The sequence below is a fragment of the Pinus tabuliformis genome, chromosome X (assembly GCF_031772625.1).
Source record: "Pinus tabuliformis cultivar Carrire ecotype Pingquan chromosome X, CPIR1, whole genome shotgun sequence".
NCBI lineage: Eukaryota > Viridiplantae > Streptophyta > Pinopsida > Pinales > Pinaceae > Pinus > Pinus tabuliformis.
The window spans coordinates 106147898-106170655 of NC_142308.1; the positions used below are offsets into that span (position 1 = coordinate 106147898).

The 22758-nt window shown below is 37.6% G+C and overlaps 1 protein-coding gene across 1 annotated transcript in view; it reads right to left on the reverse strand.

Moving 5' to 3' along the window:
• The window catches only part of GYRA (DNA GYRASE A), a 287743-nt gene that overhangs the window by 61114 nt on the left and 203871 nt on the right, over positions 1-22758 (reverse strand). The window contains exons 16-18 of the mRNA XM_089450417.1: positions 20254-20324; positions 19920-20048; positions 882-1320 (exon numbers count right to left, since the gene is read on the reverse strand). Of these exons, the coding sequence (XP_089306543.1) occupies positions 882-1320; positions 19920-20048; positions 20254-20324 (639 nt within the window). The remainder of the gene's footprint in view (positions 1-881; positions 1321-19919; positions 20049-20253; positions 20325-22758) is intronic.

Sequence of the window (22758 nt, forward strand, 5' to 3'; positions counted from 1 at the left end):
ATTCACATCGTGATTATGTTGAACAAATCAGTGTTCAAGAAGTATTTCAGCATTTAGAAAACTCATGTGCGAAAATTAAAACATGTCAAAAGGAAATTGCAGTTGAAGAGGAAGGGGTTAGTGAAGGTGAAGAAGAAGAAGCTATAGAATATTCTGAAGATTCTAATTCAAAGACTGATTCTAAACCTAATAGGGAAGTAGAAAACGCCACAATTTATGAGGTGAACAATTCTGAGGAGTCGATACAACAACGCCTACATGATATTGCAAGGAAAAGGGAGCAGCTACAACAACTAGGAATAGATCTTAGAACACAGTGTATTGTTAAGGCTGAGGTGGTGCAAATCCAAAATGGATTTGATGAGCAGGCAAAGCAGCACGCTAGCATTGTTGCAAACATTCAGGAGCAACAGCTGGAAGAAAGACAGAGACAACTGCGTGTGAATCAGATAGAGACCAATGAAGCATTATACGCAATGACTGCACAACGAGCCTCCCGTTTTTGTTTACAATATAAACGGACAACAGACTTCCGCCGGCTTTGGGAAATAATTCGTAATCACCTAGTTAATTTGACTAAGTACATTGGATTGAAGGGAAATATAAAAGAGTTTATTAACAACGCTGAGGGAAGTGACTGTTGTAAGAGAATTCAGAAGAGAAAATGGCGGACAAAATACACATCTCCAGCTCTTAGTCTGCTCGGTGTCTAAGCCAAATTGAAAGGGAGGACAGACACCAACATCGACGGAGCCGTAGCTCCTCACGTGACCGATTGTGTCACAGCCAAAACAGATCATTTAATAGTCCTATATTATCATACAATCATCACAATTATCCTGCATCTCCTGATGCTAGCTTGATTAATCATCAGCCCACACCGAAAAATGGAGGCGTGGCAGCATGATTCTTTGGTGATGTATCGCTGCTCGCATTATCTCTGCAATCTTTTTTTGGAACCCGATCTTCATTTTGTAGTTTCGCGGTTTGGAAACTCTCTGCCAGAGTCTTCAAACCCTCAGCGCAAGCTCGAAGGTCTTCCTTCGTCAGACTGTCATCTGGAAAGATAACGGGCCACACACATGAGAGTTTGTTTTCAATGTCAACAACATCTAGTTTCGAAAGTGAGTCCATAATCATTTCATGAATATAGGCTTTCAAATCACTTTCACAAAGCTTCTCTGCAGTATTCAAAAACTCTTCCATTAATTCAGCTCCAAACCACATAGCAAAGACTCTTGCACCTGTTTTTCTGTGTGCGTCATATGATATTCGCTGTTGTGGAGGACTGAGAACTTGCACGTCGTAGTAACTGGTTTCCTTCACCATTTTTAAAATTCTACAGCAGATTCCAGAATTCCAGAATCAGATTGGAAAGTGATGTCGTTCCAAGATCTGTTTGTTTAGAAAGTTGCGGTGATATCTGGACTAGCGGTCAAACAGAATGTGACCATCATTATGATGGGCTGCAGTGGTATCCGGTCAAATGGTCAAACAGCGTGTGACCATTCCGGGTGGACGTGATTGTCCATTAGTGTTAACTAAATAAATCATTACATACACCTACGAATATAATATTACATTTATATATATATATATATATATATATATATATATATGAGTTATAAAAAAAAGGGAAAAAAATTAATATTAAAAGAAAGTTATTATTTAAAAAAAAAGGAAAAAACAAAATAAAAAAAATAGAGTTAAAAAAAAAAAAAAATAAATAGAAAAATAAATAAATAATTTAGACTCGTCAAAAAAAAAAATCAGTGTTAATTAAATAAATAAAATAAAATAATTAAAAAAAAAAAAAAAAAATATATATATATATATATATATATATATATATATATATATATATATATTCCAAGGTAATATTATTGATAAGCTACATCATGAAAACGATGCCCAGATTATATGCCAAGAAGACAACCATCGCAAAGACAATTGCCAGTAATATAGCTTTGAGGTCAAAGCTTCTAAAGGAAGAGACTATGTTATGAATATAATTCATAACAATTAGCTAAATAAAATAAATATTAATATTAAATAATTAAATGTTATTTAGGTTAAATAAGTCATTAATTAAGTGAACAGGGACATCTAAAAAACATGCCCGTTCACGAATGGTCACTTGCTGAGGTATAAAAGCAGGGTCCTCATTGTACATTCAAATCATCTTATACATTTTATATATATTAATAAATTATTATTTACAGATACCTGTGTGTATTTAACAATTAAGCCTACCAGCTATCAGTTTCATGCATCAGCATAAGTTCTTATGCTACATCATCCGATTCCGATAAGTATTTATGGAGATATGAATTTATTTTGATTATGGACAAATTGTCAAGGTCGGCCAGCAAACTTATGTAGGCTCAAAAGCCCAACAGTCACATCTATTCATCCTCAACGTTTGCATATAAATACAAGGAGCATTCTCCTCATTTGGACAATTCATTCACTCATCCTCTCTCTCTCTCCCTCTCATGTGTGGCTGAAAGGAAGACATCCTAGGGCAAGGAAGACGCAGAAAGAAGGACGCTAGGGCAGCAAGTCATCTCTTTGACCAACATTGACCATTCAGAAGTGTGGATTGGGTGTGGTTGCCTCTCTTAAGCAGGCCAAAATTTTTGGCACCAAAACCGAGGTGATCAAACCTCTGGTTTGACCAGTGTTCACTGCCCTAGTTTAGGGCTGCAAGTTGACTTCAGAAATCTGCAAATCGACTATATTTTTGGGGTTGTTCAAGCATTGTTTCTTCAAGCTGTTCGAGGACAAGTTGACCAGAAATTGACCAAGCATTTTAGAGGTCAATTTCAGCTAGTTTGACCAAGTTTGACTTTGTTGATCTAGGGTTTGTTGCTGCTGGTATAAAATTACAGAATTCAGATTTTGTACTTTTTCTCTCTGCTTAACTATTGAAGATAAAAGAAGATTTGATCAAAGGGTTTCCCAGCATTGGGGTTTGTCCCTGGTTAGCCGCCACATCTTGTGTCTATTCTCTTGGCTTGTTTTCTGTTGATCATTTAATGTTCTATCTACACTTTACTTAATGTAGATGTCATTGCTAATCTGTGGGTAGTAAGAAGAAAAATAAGTAAATTGCTCTAAGCATAGAACATACCATAATTTAACAATTTATAATAAACCCCATTTATTAAGGTTATTTCTGAATATTGTTGCTTTCAACATGTGATCATTCATTAGTTAATGTTACAATAGTATGTTTCATCATCATGTGACATGTATAATTGATAGTTTATGCATTGATATTGAACAATTTAATCATAATGTAATAATGTATCATGTATGCTTTATGATTCCATATAACATTTCTTAAATGTCCTAACATATATATACATACATACATACATAGATATATATATATATATATATATATGTTTCCTCATTTCCAAATTTTGCGGGGCTCATGTTTTGTACCCATACATGTTTTCAAATTTTGTCAAGATCACCTTTTGTACCCGTACTAATTTCCCCATATTGTACAACTTGGGATTACCCTCTCACATAATAGGTACTTCAGGATTTTACATATCCATATATGATGTAGGTTGTTTCTTGTGATAGGGAATTGTAGGAAGATCTCAATGCTTGTGTTGTGATTACTTCAGTGCTTGAAGCAAACAAGTGTTGGAAATGTAACTAGGTTCGGTCTTCATAGTTGTAATTGGATTTGAATTAAAATGTATTTTGTAAAAGAAAATAAAAGAAAAAGAATTTTTTATTACTATTTTATGAAGTGGGTTGCTGCCCGTATCAGGGAGCTATTAGAAAATCTCAATGGTTGTGATTCCCTTGCTTCAGTGATTCAAGCAAACCAATGTTGGAAAAGTAACTAGGTTTGGTCTTCATAATTGTCATTGTACTTGTATCAAAATGTATTTTGTAAAAGCATGTTCTTCATGCTTCTAGGGTTTATTGAGTCAAAAAAAAAATATTTGAGTTAAAGTCTCATTTGGACTTCCTGGAAGAAACGAAAGAAAATTTTGTATTAAGTCAGAAGTGCACAAATACAAGAAAAGTTTGACCTCTTTTGGAATCTATCACTTCGATTTTTGTACAAGAAGATGAATTTCATCAATAAAACAATGCAAAGAGAGACAGGATTTATAGGAGAGAGAAAATATTATTTTCTGCCCTAATATGTGTTGAAGAAAATGTAACTAGGTTCGGTTTTCATGACATTGTAATTATGATTTTTGTTAAACAAGAAAATAAATTCATTATTCCTTTTTGCATGGGTTTCATGAGCAAGAAATTTATTTTTATAGATGGATCCGATTGAATGCCTTACGATTTAGATTTAAGGTCAAAGAGTCAAAGTAATGAATAGGGAGCTCTTCGTGAGCCTATGTAAAATGTATACAAGTCTACAACAACCCTCCAAGACAAGCACAATCCTCGAAAGACAAGCACGAAGAAGTTTGCCTGCAAAACGATGAAGAGAACAGCTAAGTCGGCCTCAAAATGAATATTAATGTTATGTCGGCTCAATAAAGAGACACAATAATTCAAGGTGACATGTCAGCTTATTTACAGAGACCTAACTACCATAAATAGCCCGCTGACGTCACCACATAAAACACGAATCTCGAATGTCTCTAAGATTTCAGATGAAGGTACAAGAGCTCTAAAATCTCGAGAAAAGTGCAATAAGAAATCTCGGATAAGTGGCTTCAGATAAGAACAAAGGTACAGGACTTAGATGGGTACAGGATCTCGGACATATCTGTGATCTCAGTGATAATAACAATAAATAACTACAGGTTCTCCTCCTCAACACAAATCACAGTGCAAGGTAATTACAGTCTCCATAAATCATAGTCTCCTCCTCGGTACTGATCTAAATGAAGGATGAAATCACAGTCATGAAGGTGAACTCGGATCACACTATAGCACATACATTCTCGACATTCTAGACAGTCACAACCTCGTTGACATAATGATGAAGTAGGCAATGGTGAAGGTCATGATCAAGTTCTTAGTGCAGCTCACCTCGTTGACATAATGATGAAGCAGGCAATGGTGAAGGTCATGATCAAGTTCTCAGTGCATCTCACCTCGTTGACATGATGATGAAGCAGGCAATGGTGCAACTAAGGACCTTTGTGGTATTATGATGATTATCTCGGTGAAGCAGTAATGATGATGATGATCTCAACAGTGAGAAGAGGATTGGTGTCTTGGTCTTGGAGTGGCCTAGTAGGTCAAGGGTCATGGGCTTGGTATTCGTCAATTCGAATCTCTATAAGAAGAATTTATTGTGGGTTTTCCTCTCCGAGAGGGAGAGGTTTTTCCCTGGCAGAATTCCAACACCTTGTGTTCTTGTCTCTTTGTTTTTGGTGGCCATTTGATGAACTAACAAAGACACACTATAATAATAATAAGTGTAGATTGGAATAAGAAAGAAAAATGAAAAACACCTCACAAATAGTTATCATGAAAAGAAGAATCACATTAACTACATTTGCCCTAGATTCTTCAACATGGTATCAAAGCTAAGGTGTTGAAGTCAAAGGAAGGGCAGCAACAGAGACATACAAGGATTAGTCTTCAAGAAGGGCATTAAAACAAGTTTGAGGGTTTTGTCAAGATTAATGAATCAAGTCTACAACAACAGTCTATGTGAAAATTTCTAAATAGAAATCTTACTGTGGTGATTAATATTATTTCTTCTTCTTATTATCTCAAAAAGAAGTTATTCACAGCGCTCTTACGACAAATATCAAAATATATTCTACTACAGCCTTCACAATTAAAATATTACAAAAAGTAAATGCAAGGGAAAAAACTGACACAAATACAATCACAATGACACAGTTATTTTTGGACAATCGTCCCCAGAAAAACCCAATGTGGGAAAACCGGTGCAGCAGATGAGGGTTTCTTTATTATTCTTCAGCAAAATCTCATGTACAAATTACAACTAGCAAAACAGGAGTGAGAAAATTTACAGACACTTCCTAACAAATTTTTGATCCAGGTGAAGTACCCCTCTTTCCTCTGAATCCTTCTGCATCCCTCTGCGTCAATTTTCCCACACTAGCCCAACGTCTAGCTGCCCACGCAGTCCCTGCGTCAACCTGCCTCTGCACTACCTCTTTCTGCGTCAACCTGTTCTTGCTCTGCGTCTTGTTGTCTTGCACTCTCGAAGGATGTTGATGCCCTCTCTCCCTTTCTCACCTACAACCCTCCCTCTAATTCGATTTTCTCTTGCCAAACTTCGACCAATGAGAAAATCAATCTTACTCAGGTAACAAAGTATCTGCCTCTGGTGTGTTCTCCAAGTGCCCATCAAGTCTCCTCTTATAATCCTCTCGTTGATCAATCAACGGCCCAGATTAGATTCTAATCAATGGCTAGGATCATATTGACTTGATCTTTGCCTTCTTCTAGAAGTTTCACCCACAGTTTAGATTAATACCCATTAATTATTTTAATTTCCTAAGTTTAGACTTAGGGTCCCATTAAAAATAATTAATTATTTTAATAAAATTGTTTCTGGGTGGAATTTCCCAAAACGATTTTTGGGTATTAGAGAATGCATGTGTCTAAGCCTCCCTGCAAAATTTGAGACTTAGAGCACATCTGATGCTACCAGAAATCAACACTCCCTCTTAGCGAGGAATGTGCTCTAATAATGCAACCTACTACAGCACCACCATGTTCTATAACATATCCCTCTACGTTGGCTCATGTCTGACATCCTGCCCACCAACTACTACACAAATGTTGCATTTGTACTATTGCTGACCCTGCCACACGTAAACATTGCATCTGTATTGCGACTCCCATTGTCAATGGAAATGAAAAGTCACATGTTTTTGCTATTGAAACGGATTCTCTACCATACCCATCTGCTCTCTGAACTGAATGAAACTCTCTCTTCCTAGAGCCTTTCTGAGTAGGTTTCCTACCTGATCTCCTGTGGGGACATACTGCAGTTGTATTGCCCCACATTGTACATAGTCTCTGATAAAGTGACATGTGATATCAATGTGTTTTGACCGATCATGAAATACTAGATTCTCAGAGTTTGATACAACTCTGATTATCACAGTACACCCTAGTCGCTTCCATCCTTTTTCTAAACAAGCTCATAAGCAGCTTTCTAAGCCATATAGCTTTGCATATAGATGTGTTGGTTGCCATATGTTTTGCTTTTGCTGAGCTCAAAGCTACTGACTTCTGCTTCTTGCTGCACCAAGATATCATCCCTGATCCAACATTGACGCAGTACCCCGAGGTACTTTTATGGTCTACTGAACTACTTGCCCAATCTGTATTCATGAACCCATTCAATCTGATGTCCTCCCCTCAGGAGTATTTCATCCCATATCCGATTGTTCCATGCAGATATCTAAGGATGTGTCTAGTTGTCGCCCAATGCACCCTTTTTGTTATACCATGAACTGACTAAGAGTGTTTCCATATACCTAAGCGGCCCAATGAGTTGTCTGTACAAGGTGGGGTCCACTTCCTTGTCTCATGATGCATCTGTTTTCTTCCAGTTGGTGATCATGGAAGTAGCCATGGGTTGATAGTCCTGCGTTCTGAATCTCTTCAAAATCTCTATATCATGTCTTCCTTGCCCAAGGAAGATCTCCCTGTTCTTCTGCCAAACATCCAATCCAAAAAAATAATGCATCGACCCCATATCCTTCATGTCGAATTCAGCATCAAGATTCTTCTTATAATCCTGTATGAGCTTGGATGATCCTCTTAAAAACAAATAATCCACATATAACACCAGAATACGTGGCTCATTCTCTACCATCAAATAGTAGAGATTGGGATCAGCATCACTTTTGACAAATCCCAACTGATGCAAGTAACTACCAATCCAACTGTTGCAAGCTAAGTCGCCTGACACGGGGATTTGGGACATGTAGGATTCGGATTCGTGGTGTCGGATTCGGACACGCTGACCCCCCGGAACAGGACACGTTAGAACACGTTATATATTATTTTATTAAAATATATATATATATATATATATATATAAAAAATTAGATATTATCATATTTCTTACACAAATTTTAATTAATGATACAAATTTATTGATTTCAAACATAGATCTTCATCTATAGCTATTAGCATGCATAGTACATACAAAATTCAAATAAATGGCAGTGGTACTGGTAACGTAAATGATAAATCTATTAAAAATTTAAATCATGATTCATAATTCATAACTGAAAGACAACTTACAACTACAAGATAGTAAGATAAACACACTGACAACTGTAGTTTTCTCATTAAGTCATCAAATCAAAATGTGTTACATAGGTAGTGTTGGTGCAATGCCAATGGCAAATAGAAATAGAAAATATAAAACAACTACAGCCTACAGGTATACAAGCCTCAAGGCATCAATCAGCATTAGAATCAACATCATTGTCTCCATCATCATGGTCCCCACTGCTCTCCTCTGCATCCTCCTCCTCCCCTGTATCCATAGTCGCCTCTGCATCTGCTGGTATGGAGGTTGACCCCTCTAAGTCATCAAAACTAACAGGGTCTAGCACTGGATCATTGAGATCCATGTTGGCAAATGCCAACTCAACAGTGGTGTCCAGACCCATATCATTAGGAAAGACATCCCACATCTTTGTCTTTCCCCTCAACCACTCTTCCCTCTGCCTGTAAATAAGACGAAAGTTGGTGTGCACATACACCATTGTCTCTGCCCTGGACTGCTCAAGCCTGCTCTTCTTCACATTATGCAAATTCCCATATCTGCTCCAATTCCTCTAGCAACAAGAGGATTAAGTCACCTGAGAGAGGAGCCTCATGGCTAACTGCTGAAGAGGAGGGCTTGTTGCCCCAGGATTTGCCCACCAAGAATAGGGCTTCTTAACCCCCCTGTCTCTAATCACATCATAACCTCCAAATCGACCACTGCTAGTGGAAAACTCTGCAAAGGCATCCTCCACCTCAGCAAGCAATGCACTATCCTGATAAATCCGCCTGAATGCCTCTTTCCTCCCCTGTGAGATTTCACCATCCATGTGAGGAGGGAATCTGCGGGAAGGTCCACCATTCAACCACTCATGGTTGTAGTATTTGGGGTTCAATGAGTGAGCCAAACAATGTAAAGGTATACAATTCTTGTCCCATCTGCTGACAAGAATATCTTGTATGGTATCACAGAAGGCAGAGGTTGATGTCTCATACTCGGGGCACTCACTCTGTAGAATAATGCTCCTCACAGACTCAATCATGGAATCCCATCCCTCATAAACCTGTCCTAGGATGGGTTTGTCTGTATCTGCAACTCGAAGCAAAGAAATGATAGGGTCCTTGATCCGAATAATTAGATCTACCCTCTCCCACCAAGCATCATCTAGCACTATGTCCTTCACTCCTTTAGAGGCTGCCTGATCTGTCTTTCTCCAAAAAGACCAAAACTCAGAAATAACCATGGACCCAAGAGTGGTCTTGACCCCCTCAACCTCTTCAACATCATGAATGAAGCTGCAAACCGTGTATCAGCAATCTTCAACAATGATAGATTGTTGTACTCCTTGTAGATAGTGAGGGCATTTGTATGATTTTGCACAAAGTTACGGATATGTCTTGCATCCTCAATAATGCTTCCAATCCAAAGCACATCATAAGCAATGGATTTCAGTGCTAAGTTCAATGAATGGACAATGCAAGGTGTCCAAAACACTTGTGGATATTTAGCTTCCACAATTAGGCAAGCATCCACGCAAACAGGTGCATTATCTGTAATGATTTGCACACAAGATTCAACACCTACATCTTCAACAGCTTTAATAAATAACTCACCCATAAATTGTGCATCCTTGTATTCGCCAGGTGTATCCACTGCTTTCATGAAAACTGGACCATTCAAGGAAGACACCATGAAGTTGATGATTGGGTGTCGTGCTAGATCTGTCCATCCATCAGAAACAATGCTAACCCCAGATGTTGGCCATGTTGCCACAATAGGCTCAAGCATTTTTTGCACCTCTTTCTTTGCCTTCGTCAACAATGTGGTTCTCAGCTTCTCTGACCCAGGAGGCACATACCCTGCTGGAGCTCCTTGAGTTAGAGCTCGGCACATCTCAACAAATAAAGGTGAACGTCCAACACTAAATGGTATGAAGTTTTGATAGAAGAAGAAGGCAATGGTGAGATCAAGCTCTTCCCATCTCTCTTTTTGGAAAATCTTGTCCATTGGACCAAGTGATCTTCTTTTTGATGCTTGTCCCCCAGTAGAAGTAGAACTCCCAAATGGAAATTTGGTGTTGGCTTTCCTCAAAAATGGAAGGGGGTCTTCATTCTTGGCTATTTTTTATTTTGAAGCCAGTGCCACATGTTCCATACCAACATTGGCCTCCTTTTGCAATTCTTTTCTTTTTTGTGAAGTAATAGCTCTACAAGATCCAATCCCACAACTAGGTAAAGCCAACAAATGTGATTTCACATGGTAATATGTGCTTTTGAAAGAAATGTTACAAAAATTGCATTTCCATTGCACATTGCCTCCTCCCTTTCCCTTGTTGTCTGGCCCATCCTCTCTTGTGACATATTTCCACAATGGATATTTATCATTGTCTTTAAGTTCTCTTCCCTCAACATTACTTGCAGCAGACTCTGATGATATTGGGGGAGGAAGGGCATCTCTATTTTTGTTTAATCTAGTTTGGTTTTTTTCTTTTTTTTCCCCAGTTTTTTTTAATGTTTTTTAATTTTTCTATTTTTAGTTACTTAACGTTATATATATATATATATATATATATTGTTTTTCTTTTCCAAATTTTTTTATGGTTTACATATTTGTTTTTTTTTTTCCATTTTTTTCAAATATGTTTTTTTTACTATTTATTTGTTTATAATTTGAAAGAAAAAAAAAATAGTTTTTTAATTCTTATCTTTTATAGGTTAATTTTGTTTTATTTTTTACATTTTTATGATTGATTTTTTTATGTTTGATTTTTTTTGTTTTTTATTTTCATTTTATGTTTTGTTTTTAGTATATATTTTAATTTATGTTTTGTTTTTAGCCGATGGGATTCGACCCTGTGTAACGCGAGTACGATACCATCGCCGTTGCCGATTCCTCTAGTATATATTAAAAAAAAAAAATTACGCCATTATTTCAAAATGTTGAAATTTTACCCTTGGAAATTTTTTTGTTATCCCAGCCTCAACACTTTTCATTTTGAGGGTGTTTTTTGCACAAAATTTACCATTGAACCAAAAAAAAAAAAATATATATATATATATATATATATATATATTATTCAAACATCAACACTTCGTTTTGAGGGTGTTTTTTGGACAATTTTTGCACCAAAAATTGGTTTTCACCGCCATTTTTAAAACATGTTGAAAATTTACCCTAGAACAATAACCAAACAAAAAAAAGGTGTTATTCTAGCACCAACACTTTTCGTTGTTAGCACTGTTTTTGATGTTTTTTGGCCAGAGTTCCCATCTTGAGTTTATAGTTCCCATTTCAAAGTTTACAATGTTTATGTCGTTAACAGTTGTAATTTTTCATGTGTATTGCTCTAAAGAAGATTATTGTATCATTGGAAGTAGTTACCAAGTTTGAAAAAAAAAATCTAGTCTTGTCATTATTAGTAGCATTATCTAATTACTTCTTTAAATAGTTATAAGAAAATCATTCATAAGATCATAGTAGAGACATCAAGAAAACATGAGACACAAGACAAAGATTCAACTCACAACCAAGGAAAAACACACAAGCAAAAAACCTAGAAAAAGTTCTTCCTCATAAGAGAGAGAGAGAGAGAGAGAGTTTCCAAATTCATCAATACATCATAAATAACAATACCAAAATAATAGCCAAATCAGTAACCAAAATCATGATAAAGTGCCATGTCAATAACCAAGTTCTTGAAATTTCTGCCTACTCTTGAAATTTCGGCCCTCCCTATAATTTCGTTGGATTAGAGATGCACAAGACCAATTCGATGTGTGCAAATGAGGAGCAAATGTTTATTATTTATAGAATTGAGGGGGTGGCATGGGCGCCTAGCTAACCTAAACATCATGAGGCCGAGTTGAAATATTTTCCACGCAAATTTAAAAATTCAAATTTCCAATTCCTTTATCAAGATGAAAATACCAACCATGGCTACCATAATTTCCAACACTCACCCTTAGCCAAGGATATACTTTCATTATCTCTCTCAAGATCAATCTTCCCAACCAATCATAGGTCTCACAGTGGCAGCCTAAGGAAGATTTAGGATGTTATGCAATTAATTCTCCCTCTCCAAGAGGATTCCCAATCATTCTCATTTCTTCACATAAGCATCAGCAACCAGCGCAACATCAGAAAAATATCCATGGTGAATCTTAGTACTTTATCAAACATTCCAGCAAACAATAGCATTCAGCTATTCATTCAGCTTTAGCGGGGCCTTCTCTAAGAAGCCAACACCAATAGCTATCAACAAACAATAATAGACTTCAGCAGCAACTTCGCATAGAAGCAATCATCGGAAACCATAGTACAGTCCAGCAGACAATAAGAGGCTTCTCACGGAAGCGAATATTTGTATCCATAGTCGAATCCAATGAATAATATGTGGCTTCTCATAATCATAGTCGAATTCAACAAATAATAAATGGCTTCTCACTGCATTAGGCATCAACAACCATAGTGGAATCCAACAGACAATAATCGAATCCAACAAATAATAAATGGCTTCTCACAGAAGCAAGCATCAGCAACCATAGTAAAATCCACCTGACCATAATCAAATCCAGTAGCTATTTAAGAGCAGTGACATCAGAGTTGAAATAAGTGTTCTCAATTATTGAGAGGAGAACTAAATTGTGATCTTGACCGACTTGGACACCAAGCTTCTTGAAAATAGTAAAGCAGGTTGACTCAAAATGGACCTTAATCAACCTGTAACCTACTTTTCTATATAATGTAGTCTCATTAACTATTGGAAAAAATCGAGATTAGACTAGCTCTCATTTCAATGACTATTAGCAATGGGATTCTCGTTCGTGGAATAATTTTCAATTCACTCAACGGATTTGTCCATTCTATACCCGCCTCCTTCTGTCAGACAGCTGCAATAGCTCCCTCCAACACAGCCACGTTCCCGAACTCCAGCACAATCATGTTCTTGATGTTGAAGGAAATGTAACTAGGTTCGGTCCTCATAAATGTACTTTTGATATTTGTATTTATTCAAGAAAATCAATTTTATTTTTATAATATATGTCAATTAGTTTCTTGCTCATTGAAATAGGTCTAGCACAAGTTAAAGTGTTATAGGTGAGTCAAATAGTCAAAAGAAAATGTTGAAAACATTAAGGGCATGTTGCATCATGTATATGTTTGTATAGAAGTCAAAGAATAGTCTTCCAAGCAAAGTCAAGTCTCCTTCAAAGCAAAGGCACTGTCAAAGAGTCTCCTCCAAGTATGTGACACCACCAAAGAAGCCATCTGAAGTAAGCATAACAAGTCAGCCTGCAAACAGTCTTCAAGTCGGTCTTCTAGTCAGCCTAAAAGGAGGGACAGTCCTCTATATATAGAGGTTGTCCACTCCATTATGACGTCAACCACGCAGCTCTGAAATCTACGAACAAAAGAGGCTAGAGAAAGGGTAACGAAGGACGAAGAAGAGGTCTCCTACTATAGCGAATTTAGGAGGAGAAAAGTCGAAGTGAAGAGGATTGTTTCTAGGCTCGAAACAGTCACACGTGCAAAGAAAGGGTGGTTAACTCTACGAGTATAACAACAGGGACAAACAATCCATAATCTAGTGTTGTTTTGGTTTGAAACTAGGCCTACAAGGCCTCCCAAGTCAAGCGAAGAAGCCTATCTCTCTAGCGAAGGAAGAGGACCCTAATTCTCTAGGGTACCTCTCACACGCGCGAGAATTAGGCTGCAGTGTTGTCACACTAAGACTACCACTATACATCAAGAAGGAACTCAGATGATCAAGAGAAGGAATGAGTATCCCTAGCTGAAGGATATCACTAAGTAAAAGTATCTCTTCTAGAAGATCTACTAACAGTGGAAGGAAGAACGTAGTGTTGGAAAAAGGACGAAGTGTCGGGGAACAAAGTACCGGAAGGAGGTGGACAAAGTGTCGAGGAACCATAGTGCAAAGAAAAGGAAGGACTTGACTTGTGCTTGGACGATCTTCTAGTCAAGGGTCTAGGGTTGGCATTGATCAAGAAAGAAGCTTCAATAAGAGAAAACTTACTGAAGGGTTTCCCTCTCAAGAGAAGAGAGGTTTTGGCCCTGGCAGACAGCCAACATCTTTTGTTCTTGTTTTATGTTTTGATAACAGTTTGATGAAGCGCACACACATGCATTAATAAGCAAAGAAGAAGATTAAGCTAACAAAGACAAATTGTAAAAAGACTTCACAAATTGTTATCTAGTCAAGAAGAATAACTCTACACCTAATTTCCCTAAATTCTTCAACACCTGAAAAAGCTCCATATTTCCCGCGAACGCTATTGGCAGTTTCAGAGTATTTTATACCCACTCCCAAGCTCCCAGGAGTAAGGGAGCGTGGGCTACATGCAACCCAATGCCTGTGTAACATAAATTTTCATATCATTCTTTTTTGTATTATAACACTGAATCTAGACCTGTTGTTCCAGTTGCAGCATAGAACAATGTACCGATTAATAATAAGCTATGAAATCGGATTCGTCCTATAGGCCCCACAAATCTCGAATCCATCGTGTCCGACACAATTCTCTCGAGATTCGTGTCCAAAAACCATGACACGTCATGTACTATTTTAACACGTTGAATCCGACTGTGTGTCACGATTTTGGCAGCGTGTCCTGTTTTCCAGGGCTCGTTAGGCGGCAAAAGTGACCTGTGCGGGTATGAAAAGGCCGCATTTGGTCATTACAGCCACGCATATTTTCATTTGGCAAGCGTTTTGGCAGCTTAATGATCAAGTCTAGTCCCTAGTATTGATATGTTATTCATGGTAATGTTAAATTCTTAAAGTAAAAGTGACATTCTCCTTAATCTTCATTTAAATTTTTAACATTACCATGAAATGACTCAGGATGTTTGAGAGTGGTTTCAGCCTCATTGGATTTCATATGGAGAATGTAGAAGTTTAGATTTCATTCAAAATCCAGCAAACTTATCAATTTTTCAGGATATTAGGATTGGGCAATTGCAATGTTTCCATTGAATTTTGTCATGTATTAGGGTATGGAACTCGTATTTAATCAAGAGCACCAATCCCTCTATGTACCTTGATGTTAGTGACATTGGTTGTCGAACTCATGTATCATGACCCTCCTAAAAATGTACGCATCACTTAAACAAAATCTTGACTTGACATGTTATGCTTGTTCTATCTAATGTTAATGCTTAAAGGGTGATATTAATGACAAAGATCCCTATACAGATACAGAGGTAATGACAAAGATACCTATGGATATTAATCCTTAGAGGGTGATATTAATGACAAAGATCTTGATTTTCCAACAAGACTTAAAAATTAGACATTTCTAGTGGTGGCAAGAGGGCCAAGCATAAGAAATAGATAATAGATTGATATGTATTTGAATTTTCTATGTACTATGCATGCTAATTGCTATAGATGAAGATCTATATTTGAAATCAATAAATTTGTATCATTAATTAAAATTTGTGTAAGAAATATCTAATTTTTAATATATATATATATATATATATATATATATTAATAAAATAATATATGATGAATCCTACGTGTCCTGTTCCGGGGGGTCAACGTGTCTGAATCCGACACCACAAATCCCAAATCCCGAATCCCTGTCAGGCGACTTAGATAATAAGTAATCTAACTAAAGGCCTAAATAGAATAATTTAATTCTAGGGCTTCAAACAGGTTGCAAATATTCTTTAAAAATATTAAACAAAAAAGAAAAACCTATAATTCTAAAGTTATTTGCTTGGGATACGTCAAGTGATCGCTAGCTAGTGTAGAATCCATTTCGAGAACATGGGTTCATTTACATGTTAGGTCCTACATGGATCTGGATGGAACCTTATCTGTATCTAATCGGAGGATTCGCAAATCCAACACCAAGATATCATGCATCTTGTGACACAGAATTTTTGGGCTAGTTACCCACCACTTTGTGGGTGATTCCATAGGAAAAAAAAATATCCTAGAAGGTCCTCAACTTAGATCCAATAGCCTCTTGCAACCACCAGAGAGCTCGATGCCCCATTATCTTCACCACCTAGGACAGCCATGTAGTCCCTCGCCCATTTGTTATGATCATATCTTTGAAGGTGGGCCTTCCGACCACGAAGGTATGACCTTTCATTGGTATAGTTGAGTAATTTGTTTACTTATCATGGACACTTTTGGACGTGGAATTTTGGGGGGATTCGACGGAAAGATTGAGCTATGTTTATACTCTTGTCTCCTCTGTCTGATTTGGTGGTTAGCCTTGTACCCTAGTCCCATGGGATTTTCTTTATTGTCCAGAATGTTGAAGAATCTGAGGCAACATGACATTAATGATTCTTCTAACTATGATAACTTCTTGCGATGACTTTTTATTTATTATGATTATCTTCTTATTATTTTTATTATTGTGTGTTCTTCAATCATCAAACAACTACCAAACCAAGAAGATCAACAAGATACAAGTACACAAGATGTAGGCTCCAAGCCAAGCAAAAACCTCTACTCCTGAGAGGAAAACCCTTCAATCTGTTCTTATAGATTCACTTCTTTCCAAACCCAACAAAATCTCTTTGAGGAACACTACTTCAACCTCCATCCACAGCTTTTCGGCCCTAACTGCAGATCTGCAACTTCAGCCCCCCAGCAGCAATTGCTACTTCGCACGTCTAGACTAGAACTGCTTCTTCTTTGCCTCCAACTGCCTCGCTTGACCTAATTTGTCTTCTGGATCTAGAATGGGACTTTGTTGGCCCTTCCTTCAGTGCTTTTTCACCAGATTGAACCATCACAACAAAACCCTAGCCAAGCAACAGAAACACTACAGAAAAACTGCAAAATTTCAGCCACCTTCTTCACACGTGTGGAGACAAACAGAGAGAGAGGAACCCAAAACACTTCTTCTCTTTCTTCTACCTTCTTCGATGCCCTTTTATGTTTCTTCCTTCACATGAGAGAGAGAGGAATGAATGTTTCCAAATGAGGTTGACCTGTCTCCTATAGATAGGTCTTCGAAGCGTACGAATTCCAACTTCTAGGCCGACTTGACAGGTTGGCAGGCCAACTTGGTCTTGGAAGCCTCAGTGAAATACAGAAATAAGTATGTTTACAATTTACAAGATCCCTGATTGGGTATTATGATTATGTCCCTATTGGACTTCTTGACCTAGGACAACCCTAAAAGCACTTTCAATTAGTGCTTGACCTATAAAACAAATTTCTTGGGCAAGAAACCCAAGCTCAATAATAATAATAATCATTTTTCTTTCTTTCACAAAATACAAGAATCAAAAGTACACTTCATATTTATGAAGACTGAACCTAGTTACACTTCCTTCAACATAGACGGCCACATTGGCACTTGTAGGGTGAGCGTTGAGAGCAATGGGCCTCCACCATAGCAAAGAGTACTTCATGGATCCCCAGCACCACTCATTGATTACACATGTTCCACCTTTTGGATGAGGATGGTGCACCTGGTTCGCCATGCCAGCCGGATCCACGCTTGCACTATACACTTGGCAGATCTTCCAAGGTCCAAATGAGGATTTGTCTCACTGCAAGAGACAAAGAGAGGGCTTATGTCAACATCCTGAACCTCACAGATGGTCTACAGGCATTTTTGATCCACTTGGAGACCCATGAGGACGTCCTTGTGCCCCCATGCCCACGTGGGATCACCATAGGGATTTACTTTGGAAACAAGTGGCCAACCCCATGTCCACTATGTTTGAGATCCATTCTCACATCATGGCAAACTCTGGACTTCATTGGGACTCCGCAAAGGCCCAACGACTCATTTTATTAATCATTCTACCCTCTTGAGAGGCTTATTCTTATGTTATTGAGCTATAATGGTGGGCTTGTCACCAAGGGATGTTATTATTGCTCATTATTTTATTATTTGGGGCTCAATTAGGCCAAATTAGGAAAATCAAGCTCATTAGAGATTGTATAAATAGATGAGAGGTAATTCATTCTCTCATCATCACATGGATTTGATTGGTATCTCTTAAGAGATCTCTGCACCTTTTGCTGGGATAAATTTTTTGGAGCTTCTTGATGCACTATGATGTTTGGATTTTCGCTATTGTCTTTGGAGCTTCTTTCTAATGCAAAATGGATGAACGGATAGACTCTCTCTCTCATGTAAGTTGAATTTTCTATACTATTCTTGTTATCATACTTCAAATGCATGTCTATTGTTATCATTATTCTTGTATAGGTTAATGTAATGTGAAATTCTTTTGGGACCGTGAATAAGTGATTTAATGCATGTCTTGCTCTTTGAGGGATTGGGTGAATGTTCTTAGAGGCACCTCTTAGGTTGAAAGACATTGAAACTTCATTTCTTTCACAAATTTGAAGTATAAATCCTTATTGACCTAGTTGTTGCCCTTGGAGAAGCTAGCAAAGATCAATTAGGGCTCCTTAGCTCACACCAATTCTCAATCTATGTTTATCTTGGCTTCAATAAGCCCAAGCAATTGATCCTTGTATCCCTTTGGTGATCAAATTTACCTCTCTTTTCTTCACTTTCCCAAATTCTAGGCCTAACCTAGCGAGTCACCTAGGGAATCAAGCCAAATATTTTGTAGCCATCCAAACACTTTGAAAATTGGTTCACAATTGCGTTAGGGTCTTCTCAAGGGGTCCTCCAAATTTGAGCACAATTCAATCATGCAATCCCGAGATATCGCAAGCCCTAACTCGAGGATCACTTCTCTCTCTAAGTTGATTTGGGTTAGTGTCCTCATTTGGATCATTGTATTCAAATTTCAAAAGAAAATTAGTCCTTTGATCCTATTATTTTTCCTAACTAGGTCAAGCCCCTCTTTGGTCGATCAACTTCATACCCTTGACATAGTTTGGGTCTACCTTGGTACTCTGTGGTCCCACAACTTTATAACTCAAATTCCACAAGGATTACATAGAATCCATTTCTCCATAAAGATCCTTAAGTCTAGGAAGACTCTTGTCAAGGCATATCCTCTAATCCTAGGCTCAAGTGTCCTCTTAACCCTTCATAGATATTGTGATTTGTCTTCTACCGGGTCTCCTCCCATCGGTGTAAGTTCGTAAAGAGTAGGGAGCCTTAGCTGAGGTGACAGTGGGCTATCGCTTCATTGTTGCCCCTTGACCTAGTAATTGCTCTATAGGATCCCCTCCTAGGACCCCTGCTAGTTTGAGTTGTAACAGGGCTCATCTCATATTTTACATAATTTGCAGAGATTTTCATAAGTCATTCAAGCCCAATTCTTCTACCATACCAACCTCAAACATTGTGAAAAGAATCAGATAGGAGTTGTTCAGACTGGGTACTGTATGATTGAATAAGTTCCTTTCCTTCTTCATCTGAATTATCACTGCTGTGTTTTCTAGTGATTTACATCACAAATGTGAAAATCTGCAGAACCTATTGAGAAGGGAATGACTTAATTTAACATAATCATAATTAACCAAAAGATATGAAGAAATTTGGGGTACATTTTATTCATCTTGGGGACACATCACCCAATCCCTGCCATTCCCCCATCCCAACAACCAGTGCAACAAAGGTTATTATAAATCTGCATGTTTATACAGCTACTCAAGCACACAATTTTCAAATCAGAAAACAATTTGAAGACTGGAAACTCAATGCCTTAGTAAATAAAGCTTTTATAGAGGCTTTAAAGCAGCTAGATATTATATTGTCAAGCATCAAAGATAATTATAAACCTTAATGTTCAGAAGAAGAAAAAAAATTATCAACCAAACCTGCAAAATTTCCTTCTTGTTTGCTAATAGTTGCTTTAAACTTGAAATTTGTCCAGTCAATGATTTGTCCTCCTCAACAAACTTGCTTCTCTGCATATGAAATAAAATGAGTTATACGGTACACCAAACCTTCATTAGAGCAGATGAAGTGTAATTTACAGAAGCATATCATTGTTCAACACAAAATTTATAAAACAATCCTTCCTATTTTCTGTCAATTTCACAGATCTCTGGCATACTCGCATTTCAATGTAAATCAGAATTTACATTATCAATTAAAGAAAATGCCACTAACCTCAAACAATGTAAGTCTTCGAAGAGTGATATCCAATATTGCCTGAGCTTGTTTGTCTGATAAATTATATACTGCAATACACACATTTCAAAATAGCTATTAAGTTTCCTTCTCTAAAGTAACCATCAATCAGACATAAATATTTGTAAGAAACAAGACTTCGACAATGGAGAGTGCCACTCTTAATTCCAGTATGATCTTAAGAGTGATGAATTTCGTTGGCACCCTACAAATACAAGCCTTTCCTCCCATGTATAATCAATAGCATCTCTAAAGTGGTTTGCTATTCAGTAAATAAACAATCCCTAAGATCTAAACAACTGAAATTTGAAAGTTGATAGAATATGTTTAAATTTTTGTCCTATAACCTCTACGGTTTTGGGTTTTTAAGGATGACTTATGTTATAAAACATTATTCAGAAAACTTTGTTGATTTGAGTCATCGGTTATTGTCACACAACTAAATATCGTGAAAACATTAGGTATTCTGCGTTATGTCTCTTAATGGTGGCTTTCCCAACAGCCGACTATGTATGATCTCGATATGTGTAATGGTTCCAATACTATCAAAATAGTGGAACACAAGGACAAATATCACTGTGTCCATAATTTATTGCTCCATCTTTGCTAACCACGTAATCTTGTTCACTGAATCTTGTTCTACTCGTAATCTTTGCTCACTGAATCTTGTTCTACTCTTAATTATTTACGTCACTTGCACACAAATTATTTCTTCACTAACTTTGACTCATTCTCATTAACTCTAAGCTCAAAATTTGAGGTTATTCCCATGTCTACAGTTTGACAAATAAATATATAATTCTAGTTAGTGATGGCAAGCACAACTAATCTAAGATTAGATATCATAATTCTATTAATGTTCCACAAAAGGCCACAAAGGCAATGCTATGGGACTGAAAAAGTACATCAAACAATGAAACGTACAATGTTGGAATGCTAAGGGCATCTTCTAGAACAAAAACAAAAATAACTATATAGGTATACAGATAGGAAGATTGCCAAGGTAAGCTAAAAGGCAAAATACAAGAGTACACACTGATATACAACGACGAAAAAAGTATACAGACCAGTGCTCCATGGGAGAAAACGGCAGGAAAAATGTTTCCCCAATGTGGGTGATGTGTTTCCCTAAGCAAAGGATCCTAGGAATCACCCAAAAATGGGGGTACTTCTATGTGTCCCCCTTTCAGGGCGTGCTTTTGAAAATCCCCTGATGAAAGGAGGATTTCTGCGTGCCCCACCATAAAGGGGTGCTTCTGGGCATCCCCGAACGAATGGGCAGCTTTTGGGTTCCCCCCAGCCACTAAATTTTGTGTTTATGAAGGCCATGTTGACGAGTATAGTGGGAGTAGGACGACAGTGAGAAGTATCTCATATTTGGTTGTCATTGTGTTTAGTGTCTCGAAGGTAGAAATCAAGGGGAGCAATTTCTTGCGGCAAGTGCTATAGGAATTTGCATAATCTATTGCACATGTAGCATGGAAGGTCTTTTGGCTTGTGCCTTATCCAGTGAATACCACGAACTTAGCCTTTCTCTCACATGAATGTGAATTCAGGAGATAGACTTTAGTTATAATAATTTGATTTCCAGTTTACTAGAATGGTCATCAAGTTTTCAAGCGTAGCGTTGGAGCTAAGGTTAGTTGGAATCTTCTTCAATTAGACTACAGGATGAGGTGGCAGTGAGAAGTTGAGTTACAACGAGTTAAGACGTTAGTGTTGATTAGAGAGAGAACCAATTGAGTTCTAAATTAACATGCAATCACATCTATGGAAAATCAAGGAGGAGCTTGAGCTAGTTAACTGGGACATGCTCCAATTAACTAGCAAAGGAAACGCGTGACACTACTGTGAATTGTTAATTCGACTAAGCCTCCTGCATGGCTCGTGTTGGAATTTCTAAGTCTAACCCAGTAGAAACCCTTCATGTAATTTCTGATTTATTTTTGCCTACTTGTTCTGATTAATTTACAAGTTATTTACCATGTAAATACTAAAAAAAAATACAAGTACATGCTCAACACATTACAGATCATCAACTGAAGCAAACAAAACAAACACACAAGTGACACCGTTGTTTTGGGACCAATATCCCCAGAAAAACCCAATGCGGGAAAACCGGTGCAGCTATCTGAGGGTTTGCATTATTAAGCAGTTTTAGAATACAATCTAGGTGCCAAAACTGGCTCACCCAACAAAGAATAATCTCAACAGTAGTACCTCTCCTTCGGAGACAGATATTCTGACTGAAACCCCGGATAAACACTCCGACAAATCCCAGCTCCAATCTACCCCATGAAAACCCCAGCGTCAACCTCTAGGGATTACGTCAGCCCTTTCTGGCCTATCATCTGCCTAGCGTCACCCTAGCTCACCCTGCGTCAGCCTCTAGAGGCACTGTGTCGGCCCTTAGAGCCTCTGTGTCACCCACACTAGCTCTCTAAGGCACTGCACAGCTTCTGGCTGCCTCTGCGTGAGCCCTAG